The sequence below is a fragment of the Anguilla anguilla genome, chromosome 4 (assembly GCF_013347855.1).
Source record: "Anguilla anguilla isolate fAngAng1 chromosome 4, fAngAng1.pri, whole genome shotgun sequence".
Lineage (NCBI taxonomy): Eukaryota > Metazoa > Chordata > Actinopteri > Anguilliformes > Anguillidae > Anguilla > Anguilla anguilla.
The window spans coordinates 56,586,075-56,602,206 of NC_049204.1; the positions used below are offsets into that span (position 1 = coordinate 56,586,075).

Genomic DNA, 16,132 nt, shown 5'->3' on the forward strand with positions numbered 1-16,132 from the left:
GTACCTCACTCTGTCAAATCGAACTACACAAGACAAATGAATAGCACCGGTATTGTCAGTGGGTCCTGCTATCATATCGCAGCTTTCTTTTCTTTACGAGCTAGTTACGATATTGTGAGATTTAAGTTATTCAAACATCATGCAGTTTGTCAGCTATGTTGATTTATGCTTGCCATCCTACCTCATTACAGAGACTGTAGTTATTCCTCTCTCAGCATTCCTCCTGTTAGGGGATTGCGCTGCTCCTCCCTACCCTTTCCTGTGGGAACATTTTTAAAGGCTATGAATGAAAATTAAGAAATAAACGAGAGCACATCAAGCAAGAAGCTGCATTTGGACACTGTCAAAAAAAACCATTGCTCTTGTTATCCAGCTGCTATCCAGCAATATAACAAATGTATTGTGTTTACACATATGACCCACAAGGAGTTAAAAAGCAGTCCTTTGATCCCACATGGATATGTATTGTGCATGGAATGTGACAGTGTGATTGGCTATCCTGACCCATCTTTGTTCTCTGACATAGAAGGGTGACTAGGAGACAATGGAGCATTAAATTAACAGTGATTTACGTATCAAGAACTTTTCCTTATTGTGAAGTGTCACGCTGTGATGATTTTACACTCAATACCACTACAAAGATGCGTAAAGAGTTTCCTGATAGGGCATAATCCTGCAGTGTGTAATCATCACATCTTCTCTAGACAGATGTTCTTGTAGTTAAGAACAGTACATGATTATGCAGCATTGATTTGAATGAAATACATTAAATTGTAGACGTGGAATAATCCAGTGCTCTTTTCAGTGAGGTGTGTTCTATTGGTTGACAATTGGTTTAATTCAGGTCAGTCAATCACACTGTCTGAGGCAATTAACGTAGCAATCGATGACACTGCTTCAACATGATTGACACAAGTATAATTTTGTCCTGTGCTACCAGACCCAGTCACCATTGTGGAGGACAAGGAATGGAGAATCTATTATGGAGCCAGAGGATTAATTGAATGCAGTGCTCATTTCTGATGACACAAGTAAAAATAAATAAATAAATAAAACTAGATGCAGAGCTTACAGTAGCCAAATAAGGGAAGTCCTGAGTGCTAATAGAATTAGGAATGTTTGGTGACCTTTTTATCCCTCTTCAGTGCAGTGTCTGGAGATGACAACCAAGAGGAAGCTGATTGGCCGCCTGGTGCCCTGCCGATGCTTCCGTGGAGAGGAGGAGGTCATCTCCGTGCTGGACTACTCCCACTGCAGCCTGCAGCAGGTGCCTAAGGAGATCTTCAGCTTCGAGCGAACGCTGGAGGAGCTCTACCTGGACGCCAACCAGATTGAGGAGCTTCCCAAGGTAGAGGAACTTGGCTGGAATAAGGGCTGGCAGTGAGAATGGGTCAGAAGAACCTCATCGACTCCCAAATCGATTATTTTAACCAGCTGCTCCGTGGTGTTTCTATGACCGCCTCGGTTTAGGGCATGATAAAATTCTTCCATGCTCATTACTGGCTTTGATATTGCAAATGAGTGTGGAAATCCACCCGCTCCATTTCGACTAATAGGATGTGCGATGGTAATATATACAAATGAAAGCGTGAAACTTCAATTGTATTTGGGTCCCTTGGCTGCAGTGTGGTGCTGCAGTTGGATCAGGACCACGGACAGTGCCTGTGGAAGTTGCGATTTACTCAGTGCATTACAGCCGGATGAACTTTCAGTCTGAGGAAGTGCAGAATGCTATCTCCGGCTTTAATTGCCTTTGTCACTTATGCACACGGAACATCAGTGCTCAAACAGAGATACCGTATGTAGGTCTGCATATATGTGTGCATGTAATTATGCTACGGTATGCAGTAAATGACCTGCAAATGACTGAAGCCGAAGCCATGATATTGATGCTCATACGCCCTTGCATATTCCTGAAATAGCTCGCAGTACAAATATGACAGACAGAAGTCATTATATAAATCTAAAAAGAGTGTTTGATTTTTTAATGTGAGAGAAACCGAGAGCGGCTTAGCTTTTACGCAAGATTATGTCACGAGTGCGCGATTGGCGCCTTAGTCTATTCTGAGCCTTGCTGCATCCTTATAGTTTCGGCATTTACCCAGTGGCTTCTGCTGCTCTAATTTAAGTAATGTCTGTCAACGAGAACTGTTGTGGTAATTTTTGCATTGCACATGGGGCACTGGCTCCCTGCTCCTTGTGGCTTCAGGAGAAATAAATGTACTACTCCATAAATCCCATCCACATTTATGGGATTTTGAAGAGGAGCCCAGTGTGGCTAATATTAGCAGCATCATGTTCTGTTCTAAGCTATTCTAAAATATTATTCTGCTGCACTGGCATACCAAAGTTCATACTTTAGATGCCCTTGCTAGTTATCTTATTTGTATTCCTGTGGTCATTCGGTTAGCTTTAATGGAGCGTAACCACGCTGATCTGCACACCTGATTATATTCTTCTGCAGCTCTGGCTCTGTTGCTCTACCCTAGTCATGTGAGTTTTACAGGTCCTTGGTGTGACCGAGCCGATAATTACTGTTTTCAGAAACGCAAGTTGCGTCCGCCAGTTTTGCTTCGTTTTTTTTTTTTTTTGGCGTGTGAGTGTTTGTGTTTGTGCATGGTGGGGGGTTCTCCTTTTTTTCTCCTGCTTGAAATCAATTACGCTGTGCCTTCACGTCACTGCCGTAGCACGCACAGGGAGTGTTTTGCACTGTTACGCGTTCGGACGCAGACCGGAATCGAATCGTGACCGTCCCGGAGTGACTTGCCGGGAGTCCCAATGGGGTGGTTCACTGCAGACCTGGGTCAAATACGTATTTGTTTTGTATTCAAATACTTTTCCACGCTTTACTGATCTTGTCTGGTGTATTGGAACCAATGAAATACTCTCAAAAAGTGCAGAACCCAACCTTCTGGTCATATTGGCAGGCTCAGTTACACCAGGCAAGATCAACAGGGCACAGAAAAGTATTTGAATCCAAAACAAAATACGTATTTGACCCAGGTCTGGTTCACAGCATTGGCCCGGGAGAGAGGATAACGGTCAGCTGGTCTTCCCCTGTCCTCACGCGAGTGTGTCTCCTCTGTTGTGCTGGGAGTGTACAGCTCAGCGGGTACACTGCACAGTTGCAGCTGGCATCATGCACCTGGGAGGACCTGTGTGCTGGACTTCACTTTACTGAACTAACGCGGAGGTTGCAGTGATGACGCGAGCCTGAAAAACACAGCTGGGCCTTCCAAATATGGACAAAAATATGCTGTGACAACTGGGTTAATGAAGAGCAGATGTTTCAGATATACACACTGAAAATGGAGTGGATGAGCAATGAAAAGAATGATGTACCAGGATCTTCGTGTATGGTGAAGAAAGCTTTTGTTTTCCAGTGACTTACTACTAACTGCTTCGGGCACAGAATTAGGCACAGAAAGAGAGACAGAGTGAATCCATTTGAATACCTCTTAAAATAGTTTCCACTTGTACAGAAACCATGTTTCTGTGTGTTTTTATATTCATTTGAATGCAATAGTACCCCTCTTTTCTCTCTGACTCTAGCTGTCCTCATTCCACTGTTTTGCACTTGTTGTCTCTGACATTTTGATTACTCAGGGGCATTATCATTTAAACTTGGAATACAAAATGAGATGTCTCTCTCTTATTAACAGAATCTGCTTTTTTAATGAAAACTCTGGGTAGCACATTGATGACAGTCAAAGTTAAAATGAGCCTGACAATCTGATCATCATCCCTCAGCTTTCACCATTTTTAATTTGTTTTATTTTTCATTTGCGTGACTAAGCAGTCACTCTCTGTCTTTTCCAGCAATTATTTAACTGTCAAGCCCTTCGAAAGCTCAGCATGCCTGACAATGACCTCTCCAGCCTGCCAACCACCATTGCCAGCCTTGTAAACCTGAAGGAGTTGGACATTAGCAAAAATGGTAAGAGTGCAGGCGGAGGCCAGGGTTGTCCTTAATCGCCCTTCCAGGTGAATCATGTATGTGCTTCGAACGTTTGTCCACATTCTTGGCTACACATTGTTTTCTAAGGACAAGCTGTCCTAAACGCTTTCAAATGTATTGCTACAGAGGCCCATTGTGTACATAACAGGAGGTTCTGTATTTGCAGGTATTCAAGAGTTCCCGGATAACATCAAATGCTGTAAATGTCTATCAGTTGTTGAAGCCAGTGTCAATCCTATTTCCAAGTAAGTGTGAGAGAGAGAGTGTGCTCTAAAAAGGGGCGAGCTACAGGTTAAGTGAACAGGTGCCTTTTAGGCTCATTCGTGAACTGCTGCTCTACCATTTTGCTAATTGCACTTTTCCAGATTAAATGAATGGTTAAATGTAAATAGGCTGAATTGCATTCATGCATAATACATCCTACCAAAAAATTTGCATAACTAATCAGGATGTAACTGCCTTAATAAAATAAAATATTTACTCAGGTTAAGTTTCCTTAAAATGTTAGATTTGGAGTTGCTGGTTTAATTTTAGTGTAAGATGTATCGGAAAATATTATGCATTTGTGTGAAATAATACACTAATCAATGATCTAATCAAGTGTTATAGAAAGTAACAATGGCCACTATGTGACAATTCTTAAAAATAATTTGAATAACAACATGTTTTGCTAATGATTATAATGACTATTATTCAGATGAAGTATTTACTCAGATTAAGTAATGTTTCATAAAAGGTCAGTTTGAAGGTTTCATTTGATTATTATGTATAATTGTGTTAATTCAATGTCAAAATGGATATTTTAAAGCACATTGTGACTGAATGTTTTCTTTGACTGCATTTTCAGGTTTCTCTTGGAAATAGAATTACTGTAAACCCAATATATTCTTTCAGTGATTTAATTCACTTGAACCAAATCATTAAAAAGCCAATGTGTTATTGAGCTCTACTTTGAATATAAATACCGTATACTGTAAATATACTAGCCATTAAATATTTATTGGGTTTTAGCCCTTGGTAAGAACAAAAAATACAGCATTTCTTCAAAGAGCCAACATAATTTACCATAGAAAGGGAGGGAGGAGTTATATTAATAAAGAATATTATCGTTAGGCAGCTTTAAAAGCAAGCAGTTGGGGTGTGTCTGGAAGAAAGGTTCCTGAGGTTGATAAATGGACTGGTCTTTCCTGGTTATAAACCCGTTGTGAGTACCGGGGCAAAGCCCTAGCCGCTGACTTATGGCTCCGAGTGTTGCCCTCTCTGACAGCGGGTGAGCGGTAAGGAAAGCTGTCGCGGGATTACATTTTGTCTCAGCCGCGAAAGTTCCCGAGTTGCTTAGCGGCCGTAAATCGAGCTCCGTGGCAGCAGCCTCTAACCGGACCTCCCCCTCCCCCCCCCTCCAGGCTCCCAGATGGGTTCACCCAGCTCCTGAACCTGACACAGCTCTTCTTAAACGATGCCTTTTTGGAGTACCTCCCTGCCAATTTTGGGAGGTGAGTGCCGTCTCTCTCCCGGTCCTAACCCACGTGCTCTGGTGCAGACGGCTGCAGGAGGTCATGTCTTTTTTACTGAGAGGTTTCATCATCATGTATGTATTCTGTTTTCACTCTGTTATCTCCTCTTATTGTGATCCAGTGAACAGGGTAACTATTCTTTGTCATCTCTGAGCAACCACAAAAGTGTGGTGCCTCAGTTACCTTGAGGTTACATTTACAAAGTCAGACTAAGCATCAGAATTGAGATTGAGTGTTCTGTTATTTATCAAAATGGCAGCGGCGTGCATCCTGGATGGCAGAGCCTTTCGTGCAATTGTGCAATACCCCTCAAATCTTCTGCTATCCCTCTCAAATCAGGGGGGCCCTTAAACAGAAGAATTTCAATTCTGTTAGGTTGCTGACATGTTTTTTTTTTTAATCTTCTGCTTTTCAGGCTGTCCAAATTACGCATTCTGGAACTTAGAGAAAATCACCTGAAAACCATGCCGAAGTGAGTGTTCCGTAACTGACTGAGCGTCGATGATCCATTGGCTACCAGACATTACTAGTCACTTCAGAAAAAGACAAATATGTCATGTAAATAATAAAAAATGTATTTTTTTAAAAGAAATAAATGTTTTATTCCCAGTCTTATTAATGAACAAACAGAATTACAGGGAAATAGAGATATCAGAACAGATTGTAACTGATAATAAAATTATCTGCAATTACAGTTCAGTCATTGATTGACCTGTGAATGGTCGGCCATATTTATTTATAAGAATGTGAAATTCACAAAAAATCTTGTATTTTGTGCATAATATTGTTTTTACGTATTGTTGGCTGTAATCAGTACTGAAAATGTGTCATCTAACAAGGGAAATACATTCATTATTTAATGGATCAGCATGTCCGCGCTGCCTTGCCGAACCTACCCCCAGATCGCTCAGAATAAATAAATGATGGATATTTCAGTCACTCTTTTCGTCCCGCTGAAGTCACCCCACACATCTCAGCATGTGGAATGTTCTTCCCTCCCCTGTGGAGGAGTCACTGATGTGACCATGAAATTTAGCTGCATAACTATGGGCAGTTTAGCATTCGCCAAGGCCATATAGGTTGAGTGAATCATCACACATGAAGAGGGTGATAGCTATTCCAGGAGACAGATTGATGTTCCATCAATCTTCTGCTAATAATGACACCCAGGGAAATAGCCCGTACGAACCCGCCTCTCTCTCCAGTGCCCTGCCTGTTGAATGAGCCTCTGTTCTCAAGGGAAGATTTCCTATTTCATATGCATTATTTCTGCAATGGGTTTTCTCTCTCTAACAAACATGTAATCCGCACCCATGTACTCTACCCAGTCCATATCAATCAATCAGCTATGCAATCAAATGGTATTTACACTGGCCTGTGAAGAGTGGTGGCAAGACACAATATTTTTGCATCTTTGGATACATTTCACTCTCCTTTTTTTTTAGTCCCTGCTATTTCAAATTGTTTGGCTTTGGCGACAGTGTGGTCTAGAACGGCTTGCTTCCTTTAGAACTGAAGCATTGCTAATTCCAGTTTGCAAAAGCAAAAGCCATCAGTCTCTCCCCGATGGGGAAAATGCATTAGAGGGAAAAAAGGGCTTTCTACATTCTTTATTGTGTACCATTTTCGCTTGATGTTTAAATGAAATGTGAAAGCACCATGTTGGAGTGAGCATAACGGTGTACAGAGAATGGAGCAGAGGCAGCGGGGCTGTGATTAATCACAGTTGAAATATTTCTATACGCTAAGCTCCAGGGACTGAGAGCAACATTGCATATATTGGCTCCTGCACGTTGGCTCAGTCAGGTGTCCTGATTGAAACTGTTTTTATTCCCCAGCAGAGTTAAATGATAAACAGCCAATAAAAATGTAAAAGAACATTTGAAAAGCGGTGCATGAATGAATAAGCTGTTTCACACTAGCAGTTAGTGAGATTAGCCCACACCCCACGTAGAGTTGATTTTGAGTGGCAATTCAGAGTGTGCAATGGTTGAACATTGTTGAGATCAGAACATGGTCTGAAATGAGGGTGTGGAGATTTTTGGCTTGGAATATAAATATGAATCGTGGTAATTATCATTGTCTTGATGCTGTATGCCCTAGAAGGAATCTGCCATGACATAAAGCATACTGTAGGAGACTGCTTTTATAATTTTTTGAGTTTTCTTATGGTTGGACTCAAACAAAACTGAGGTCTTAAGCCTTCTGTAGGTGGCAGACTGCTATAATAATGGCAGTATGGAATAAATAAAATATTCCTCATATTTTTATTTTCCCAAAGTGATTTCACTGAAAGGTTCTGTAAACTGCATGAATGAATAAAAAAGCTGTTGATGAAAGTACAGGTGAAGCAAAATCAAGAGAAACTTCCTTCATTTGTGTGTCAACAAAAAATATACAGATTGTCACATAATCAGTGATTGCTGTCTCTGCACATCTGACTAAGGTTGACTGCCATATGTGTGGAAAGTATATGCAAAATGTCCTGTGTGCCAGCATGTCTCGTGATGAAGGACAACAGCGACAGCAGTGGGAAGTTCACTGTTGCTCTCTGTCAGGCAGAGCTGGCTGCGGGTTGCTTTTTAAAAACTGTGACATTGTTCCCATGCCAAAATCTGAGGCTCTCCCTTCTTGTTTGCTGCAGGTCAATACACAGGCTGGCACAGCTGGAGCGATTAGACTTGGGAAGCAATGAATTCACTGAGCTGGTAAGAAGTGAGGGCCCTTCAAGATTTCAACAACATCAACAGGTGTAAATTGAGAACTGTGCGCTCCAGCACTTTTCTTAGGCTTTGGCTGTTTTAAAATACTTTTCCGCGCATTGATCTATAATTCAGAAGATGTTTAAAACATGCTACTCTTGGCAAGGCAGCGTGCTCGCTAGTTGAGCAGATGTTGATTGTCTTGCGGAGCAGGAGCGAAAAGTGGAAAAACGAATTTATTAAACATTTCGGCTGAATCCGTTTGTGTTGCTTGTGGCTGGCAGTGTTGGATTAATTTAGTGGGCATTCAAAATAAATCGCCTGGCCCGTATGCTGCAAATTACTGCCGCATCTGGGGGCGGGAGGCGTGGAGCTCAGACACCAGTGGTACCCGAAATTGTGGATTTCTGCTGATAGCTGTTTATACTTTTAAGTAGTTACAGGCAGTTTTGCTTTTGATCTGAGTTGTTCTCAGAAGGCCCGTGGAGGCATCCTTAATTATGTGCATATTTAAAGTAAGTTAATTAAAAGGATGACTACGAAAATTCAGAATGCTGACGAGATTCAAGAGGGAGACCTTAGGACAGGCATTTTTGGACAGGTCAAACCAGAGGTGTCTTGTTGAAGTTTTTATGAATGGAAGCCATAATAAAAGAATGTAGATTGTTTCTCTCAGCTTCCTTTGTGACACGATCTGATGTTGTTTAGTTCTCCCAAGGTACAATTCACGCACAGAAGAGGTGTATTATTTGCTATACCATATGTAGATCTGCAATGGGTCTGCTCTGTGATGCTTAGTGTCAGTGGTACAGAGAGGCGGTATATGGGGTATGACTGTCTGACAGAAGGTACAATCACCAGACGTGCACATCACAGCTAAGGCTAACAACTTGCAAGTTAACCCATGCAAAAATTTGTAAAAAAAAAGGTATAGTTTTGCATTTTGTTATTCGTAGGATGTGAACAAACATCAGACATGCTTCAAAGTATTTGGGGGCCTGTGTTTTATGTTTTTGGATGATGATAAATGGCACATTTGCCCTCTTGGTTCCAAGCAAACAGATGGTTTAGCCATTTGTCGAACTCGATTGAGCGTTTGAAGCCCCCCAGTTACAGTGAAGAGCCCATTGATCCTTTCTGGAGTCTGAATTTCCAATCTGTGTGTCCTACTTCAACCCCCACTTCCCCTGAACCTGCCCCGGCCCAATCCGCTCTCCGTCATTAGCTGCCCCTGAACTCTGTTCTCACACCTCGTCAGTGCGTCTCTTACTCTTTCAGCTGCTGGCTGGTTGAAACAGCTGCACACTTCCGTTGGCATGTGGGATGCCCTTAGGCTGATCAGGGATACGGCAGCTCTTTTATTCAGGGTACTGGCAGGATTTTGCCATCCCTTTCGCCGCACGCACACGGTCGTTTGAACGATTTACTTGCTCTGATGTCCCTTTGCATTTCCGCGCTCATAGGACGAGGCTATTTGTCGTGCTGAGATGTTGACTGTTTAATCCTTTGTTTGCTGCCGCTCTGTATTTATAGACTTTATCAATCACATTCTGTCAGGCCACTCTCCTGCTCTTTACTCTGGCAGATAGTGGCAGTTTCCTTTTAACCGACTTTCTGGAGCACACTTGTAAAAGAATGGATGGTAGAAACGGAAAGACTCTATTATGGCTTTTCCATTTCCTTTATTTTAGCTTTCATTTTAGTTGGGGTGCGGTTTTTATTTTAAAACAGTCATACTTTCCAATCTAATTCACCATCAGACGCTGTAATTCAGAGTTAATTCAGGCATTGCTGAATTCAAAGATAATGTGCTCTTTTGTTATTCAAACGGAACTGTGCAGTTAAATGCTCACCTGCCCACTCGGCTCATCAGAGATAAAAGACTCTTGTGTGTTCATGCTTTCTCAATTTTTCAGGCACAGTGCACATCACAGTGCACCACCGTTCAGTTGTTTTTTTTTTTTACATGTAAGAGCAAAAAACAAATTTCCCATTCTGGGATGAAGCACCTTTTGAAATAAATGTAGTTCAGGTTTTTTTATTTTTTTTATTTTTTGTGTTATGATGACACATGGATAAAGTGACCTGAATTGTGGGGAAAGATGGGGTTGATTGGCTTCATCACAGCTCAAGCGAGCTGGAATATGAGCAGATGTTAAGCCATGTGAGCCTGTGACATTGGGAAAGGTGTCCTAACTGAAGCCTATGCTATGGGAGGGGTGGGGGGCACAGATGCTGACGCACATGGGGGGGGAGGGGGGTGGTAGTGTATGAAATGAGGAAGTGAAACACCGACTGAAACACCAGGACCACAAAGACAGGCAAGATGTGCCTCGGCACAGGAAGTCCTCAACGCGGGCCAAGTGTTTAATCTCTTTCCGGTGAGAGCAGGAGGCACATTCTGGTTGCCAAGGACAGAGGTTCTGTGCCAAAGGAGTTTATTGTTTCGTATTAAAAATTAACAAGAAAAACAGTACATTGGAACTACAGTGGACTATTAAACCTGAAATCTGTGTTTACTCTGATTGATAGTGGTCTTTCTCAGATCAACTTGCTCTTAGAATTAAGCACAACCTTGAGAAAATTATTTATTGGATTATCTACAGCAAAAATAAAAGATGATAAGCTCAGCCACTGTAGTGCTTAGTTAGTAAGTAATTGATTACAAAATAGGCCTCTGTCTCAAGAGGAAGACTCATTGTGCCTAGCAGAAAGCGACTGAGTAGCTAAATCAGCAATTAAACATGGTAACAGGACATTTAATTTTCAAAAATGAACACCCTTCCGAGTAGTGTTTTCAAGTGTATGAGATAAACCCAGTTGACCCCTAATGACACCCCCCCCTCCCCCCACCTTCCATCGATCACTTAATAGTCACTGATGAATAGTAGGCTCCCATTATCTCTGTTTACTGGACACAAATTCCCCTGTGTGTCTCTGAATAAAGAAAGTCTTTGGGCTTTTGGGTCAGGAAAAATATGTCTTTGGCCAACTGCCACGAGGTGCTGCTGAGTCTCGCTGAAGGTAAAGAGAATTCTTCATTGCTTTATTCCTGGCACTACGGAGATGGAGTATTGATTCTTCTCTGGAAACACGGTTATGGTGAAATACGTAGACCTTAAAATGCCTTTGTTGCCGTTTAGTTGACCACTGTTTTTCAAGGAAAATAATTTCTTATTTCTAAAAATAAATAGTATTCAGTTCAGTAATCAATTCCTGATGAAGATTCGAGGCCATGTGTTGGGCATTTTTGCTGTTAAAGAAAATACTAAGAATAATGTCTTTGTGCTGTCTGCAGTCATCATACAGGTACATTGTGATAATGTACAGTATAGCCTAACATTTTAGAACTTAGTCTTCGGCTAAAGCATATCCCATGGCAGTTTAGCTCAGCTTGGTGCAGTCACGTTTCCCATCCAAAAGAATTTAGATCTGAATTATAATGTAGAATTTCAAACCAATTTTCCCTCTTTTTAGAAATAGTAGTACTCCCTCAGCTCTCTGCTTTATTTGCATGAAAAGGCAATTTGTAAATCTTAAGCTCTTGTGAAACCTGTGATACTTTGACAGTGCCAGATGACATACCATGGGAATTTAAGTAAGTAACTCTCAGATTAAATGAATGATTTAGCAAACTGGTTTTACTGCTGGAGATATTTGCAGCTGCTACACAGCACAACTTGCATGTGTCTTTTATTCGGTGTGCTGTCTGACATATTGTTGTTACATGTTGTTACAGAAGAAGACAGCTTTGAAAAAAACATTTCATAAAACCAGAATACTGAGGGAAAAGCTTGCAAACACTGTTACTCTCTAGTCCTTTGATTTAAAAAAAAAGATTTTTTATCATCGTACTATATTCAGCAACACCAAAAAGCATTTTATAACAAACCATCTCAAAGTGTAAATTGACACCAGACCAAAGATAATCTAAGGAGTGTAGAATTTTGGCAGTGGAATAAAATCATAATAAAAAAACATGTTTTCTAGCATTTTGTTTTAATCCAGTTTGGATAGCCCAGTGAATACATTATGCTAATGTTTTGGTTCTATTGTCGCTCTGGATAAGAACATCTGCTAAGTTAATGTAATGTAATGCAAACATAATAATCTAAACTACAGCTGATCACAATGCAATGAACAGTGTGACCCAGCGTAGCTGCTGACTGCATAGGATACTCTTGTCTATCTGAAATTTTGCAGTTATATAAATCATGAATATCTGTCAGCTAATTAATATATATTTTGAAGAATGCTCTTTTATAGTTTTCATATACATTACGCACAAATAATTGTACTATTTAAAACAAATACATTTTAAAGACAGGCAGATATATTTATTGAGGGTCTCTTGGTGTGGCCACAGCTAGACCAAAAATAATCGATAGAGGTAAGTACACCCCTAGACCCAGGGTTTCTAGAGGTGTTCACACAGTCACACATAGGGTTCTGTTGAGATTTAAGTTACAGAAACATTGGATGTAACTGTCAAAATATTTCCTCTGCCAGATTGAAGTTTTCTTTAGTCACATGGGTGTATAGTTGGACCCAGTGTTTCAACAGACACATTTTCACATATTCCCCAGTCAGCCTGAGTTTCCGCAAGCAGCACGCCCGTGGTTCATCCCGGGGGTTTCTGCTGAGATATTTATACGGGTCCATGGTCAGTCCTATGATTTCTGGGGAAATATTTCCATTGTCCCTGGGTTCCTGTGAAGATGTCCTCACAGCGAGATCCCTAGTTTTCACAGGCCTGACACTGAGAACAGAATCCCCATCTTTTCGTCAATGCCCCTTTTTAGGCTGCAGTCATTTGCACACAGGCACACACCCACTGCCCCTATTCTTAGTTTCAAAGGCTGCTCCAATTATGCACCGTACATAGGCTACTATCTGGGAATCCCTCAATTCAATTAACGAGACTGCAGGAATTTTAATCAGCTTCGCTCTGCCGACATGGCTGCAACAAGGGATTATTTGAATGATTTTATTGTACAGATATATCATTTTATCTCAGCTACTCACAGCTACTTTGAAGCCCATACATTTTGTGGATGTGATTGCTTCTGAACCTTGTGTGTGTTGTTTCAGCCAGAAGTCCTGGAGCAGATACATAACCTGAAGGAGCTGTGGATGGATAACAACTCACTGCAGACAATACCTGGGGTAGGGCAGGCTCCCTCTCTCCCAATGTCACTGACATGAAAGAATGATCCTACTCCTATACCGGGATGTTCCCCCAGTACTTCTTTCGTCTGCAAATCTTTTTAAAACCATTTTTCAAAGTAATGTTGTGAAACATCTGGGTGCTTGTCCTAGGTTTGGTTTCTTTGCTTGTCCAGGTGCAAAATAGCTAGTAAAACCTGCTGAGCTTACCCAGGGATGCTCTGTTCTTTGATTGACGGAAGCTTTCCCATCAAGTGTTCAATAAGTCCAACTCAGCACTGAACTCACTGTCTGTCTGCTTCTCCCCCTCCATGCTGATGAAGTCTATAGGGAAGCTGAGGCAGCTGAGGTACCTGGACCTGGCCAAGAACAGGATCGAGACCTTGGACTCGGACATCTCGGGGTGCGAGTCCCTGGAAGACCTCCTGCTCTCCTCCAACATGCTGCAGCAGCTGCCTGATTCCATCGGTGAGGCCTGCAGCAAACTGCCACCGTGTAACAGAACTGTCAGAATGATCATTTATCAGTTAAGCAGCATGCGGGCGTAGCCTTTATAGTCTAGCTTTTATTCACGAAATCATGTTCTAATTAATATTTTGACAGAGCTGCTGAAATGGGCAATTAATTTCTTAATGAGTAAATAAATCTTCATTTACTGAGGTTATTTCCCAAGAATAAAAAGCCACTGTAAGCAAGTGATAATGTGAGTGCATATATATACAAATTTATAAAAATAAAAAAAACATTTTTTAATATATTATTTATAATATATTTTTTTAATATATATATATAGCATTTTTATTTGTCCACTCCCACTCTTTCTTTTGTGCACCCTATTACCACTTTCAGTCTTCCATCATTCAGTCAACAAACAAGTGACAGCTGTGTCCTCCCAGCAAATGTTGTTGCCAAAAGTGTCAGTAGCATTATGTTAGAACCCGATGTCTTAAAAAGTGGCTCTAGCATTCAAACAAACAACTACCTAACCACACCTTAGCTTGTAGATTTAGCCACCTGAAATGAAGTACGAGCATGAAAACACTTAGCTAGCCCTTTGATGGCTAGCAAGCTTGGACCAATCGCCACTGCTAAAAAAATATCATTAACTTCTCAACATTTTATGTACTGGACAGATGTATGTAAATGTTATGTAAATGTTCATTCAGTATGTCTAATTAATATCTCTATAATAAACTACCTTCAGTCAATAATATATGTTATGTACACTCCATTTCTTAATTCACTTTTATCCCTACATAGAATGTGAGACTAAAGTCAATGTCACCCGTACTTGTCGCCCTTACAGGGATGCTGAAAAAGCTGACGACTCTAAAAGTAGACGACAACCAGCTGACCTCACTGCCAAACACCATCGGAAGGTGAGTACGTCAGGACCAAGCAGCTCAAGGGCGAGTGCCATCATGTGGGTTTGCACGTCTCAGAACGAGATCCCCGAACTTCCCTCTGAGAGGATTAGTGAGTGGCACTGAAATGGATTCTGTTAAAACTGGGGTTATCTAATTCATGGCCTCTAAGCTTAACTTATTTCTTCTGTTACTAATTTCATGTTGGTTGTTTGCTGAGTGGACTCATTTCATAACTTGTATAAACACACAGTCAACTGGACGCTGTCCTGTCAGATCTGAGAGATTTCGCACAAGGTTATGTTATGCAGTTGCTGGGACGTAGAGGTTTAAGTTCACCACAGCAGCTCATGTCAGCAGTGCATAATTTAAATCTGATGTTTTCCTCCTTAATAAAATGTGCTGACCTTCATCTAAACCTCAGCAATGTGTTTATTGGTAGCGTACAATGATGATATTTAGATCATTAAGTGTTTAATCGTGGACCCTGTTATAAAGTGTTACTACGTTATTTTGATGACATCATTCACACTTTAAATAATAGCCGAATGTCTCCTGCATGCCTCATGCCAAGCTGTGATCATGTCCTGCAGTTAGAAATAGGCCGAGTGCCAAGCACCTGGCACCTAAACAATCTTGTTTTTTTCTCACCTCGCATTGATAAATACAGGTTGGCATGATCAGTGTTACAGTGACTCTGAAGCGATGGAGTAAATGTCCCATTGCCCACAGTGAAAGGGAACCCCCTTGCTTTGGCGCTGTTCAGAAATGTAAACTGGTCCATTTCATGAGGAATAAAGCTCAAACGAATCTCTGCAGTCTTCAGTTTGAGATGTGAACTGACACAGCACTAAAGTCTGATCTGGGTTATAAACTTGATGATTATGATGTTGTGCGTTCTGTAAAACGCAGCGGGTTTTAATTTCCTCGGTCTGACCCACTGATTGCTGCACAGTTTTATTATTTTTTTCATATATCTGCTGTGGGCTAAACTCTTTAATATACAGTTGAAATGCAAATGTATTTGGACAGTGACACTAATTTTGTTGTTTTGGCACTGTACTTCAGTGCATTGGATCTAAAATAAGACAATACGTATGAGGTGAAACCTTAATTTGAGCGTATCTACACCCATGCCATGTTATCCGTTTAGGACTTGCAGCCCTTTTTATACATAGTCTCCCCATTCCTGTGAGATTTTAAGTTATACTGTAAGCATGTCATTTTTACTGTTCTCCTCAGATAATTTCATATCTCTAGATATGAAATTTCAGACGCAGTTATTTGCTCACCACGAAAGAATTTATTGTGGCAACAGTGATGATATTCACACCACATCCCAGACATCATAGTCTGTGACAATATTGCTCTTAACTACATCCAACAGATTTGCGAGAGCTAGTGCAGAACACGAAACACGAGAAAAGC

At 41.0% G+C, this 16,132-nt stretch overlaps 1 protein-coding gene across 20 annotated transcripts in view; it reads left to right on the forward strand.

The window, feature by feature from the left end:
* lrrc7 (leucine rich repeat containing 7) overlaps positions 1–16,132 on the forward strand; it is a 134,753-nt gene that overhangs the window by 89,179 nt on the left and 29,442 nt on the right. For 19 of the 20 annotated variants that reach the window (XM_035413355.1, XM_035413356.1, XM_035413359.1 and 16 more), the window contains 9 exons: positions 1,146–1,348; positions 3,820–3,937; positions 4,125–4,203; positions 5,362–5,451; positions 5,888–5,944; positions 8,117–8,180; positions 13,266–13,340; positions 13,664–13,808; positions 14,647–14,719. In XM_035413355.1, coding sequence (XP_035269246.1) covers positions 1,160–1,348; positions 3,820–3,937; positions 4,125–4,203; positions 5,362–5,451; positions 5,888–5,944; positions 8,117–8,180; positions 13,266–13,340; positions 13,664–13,808; positions 14,647–14,719 — 890 coding nt within the window. In that variant the 5' untranslated portion in view covers positions 1,146–1,159. The remainder of the gene's footprint in view (positions 1–1,145; positions 1,349–3,819; positions 3,938–4,124; positions 4,204–5,361; positions 5,452–5,887; positions 5,945–8,116; positions 8,181–13,265; positions 13,341–13,663; positions 13,809–14,646; positions 14,720–16,132) is intronic. The other variant, XM_035413357.1, reaches the window with a different exon arrangement.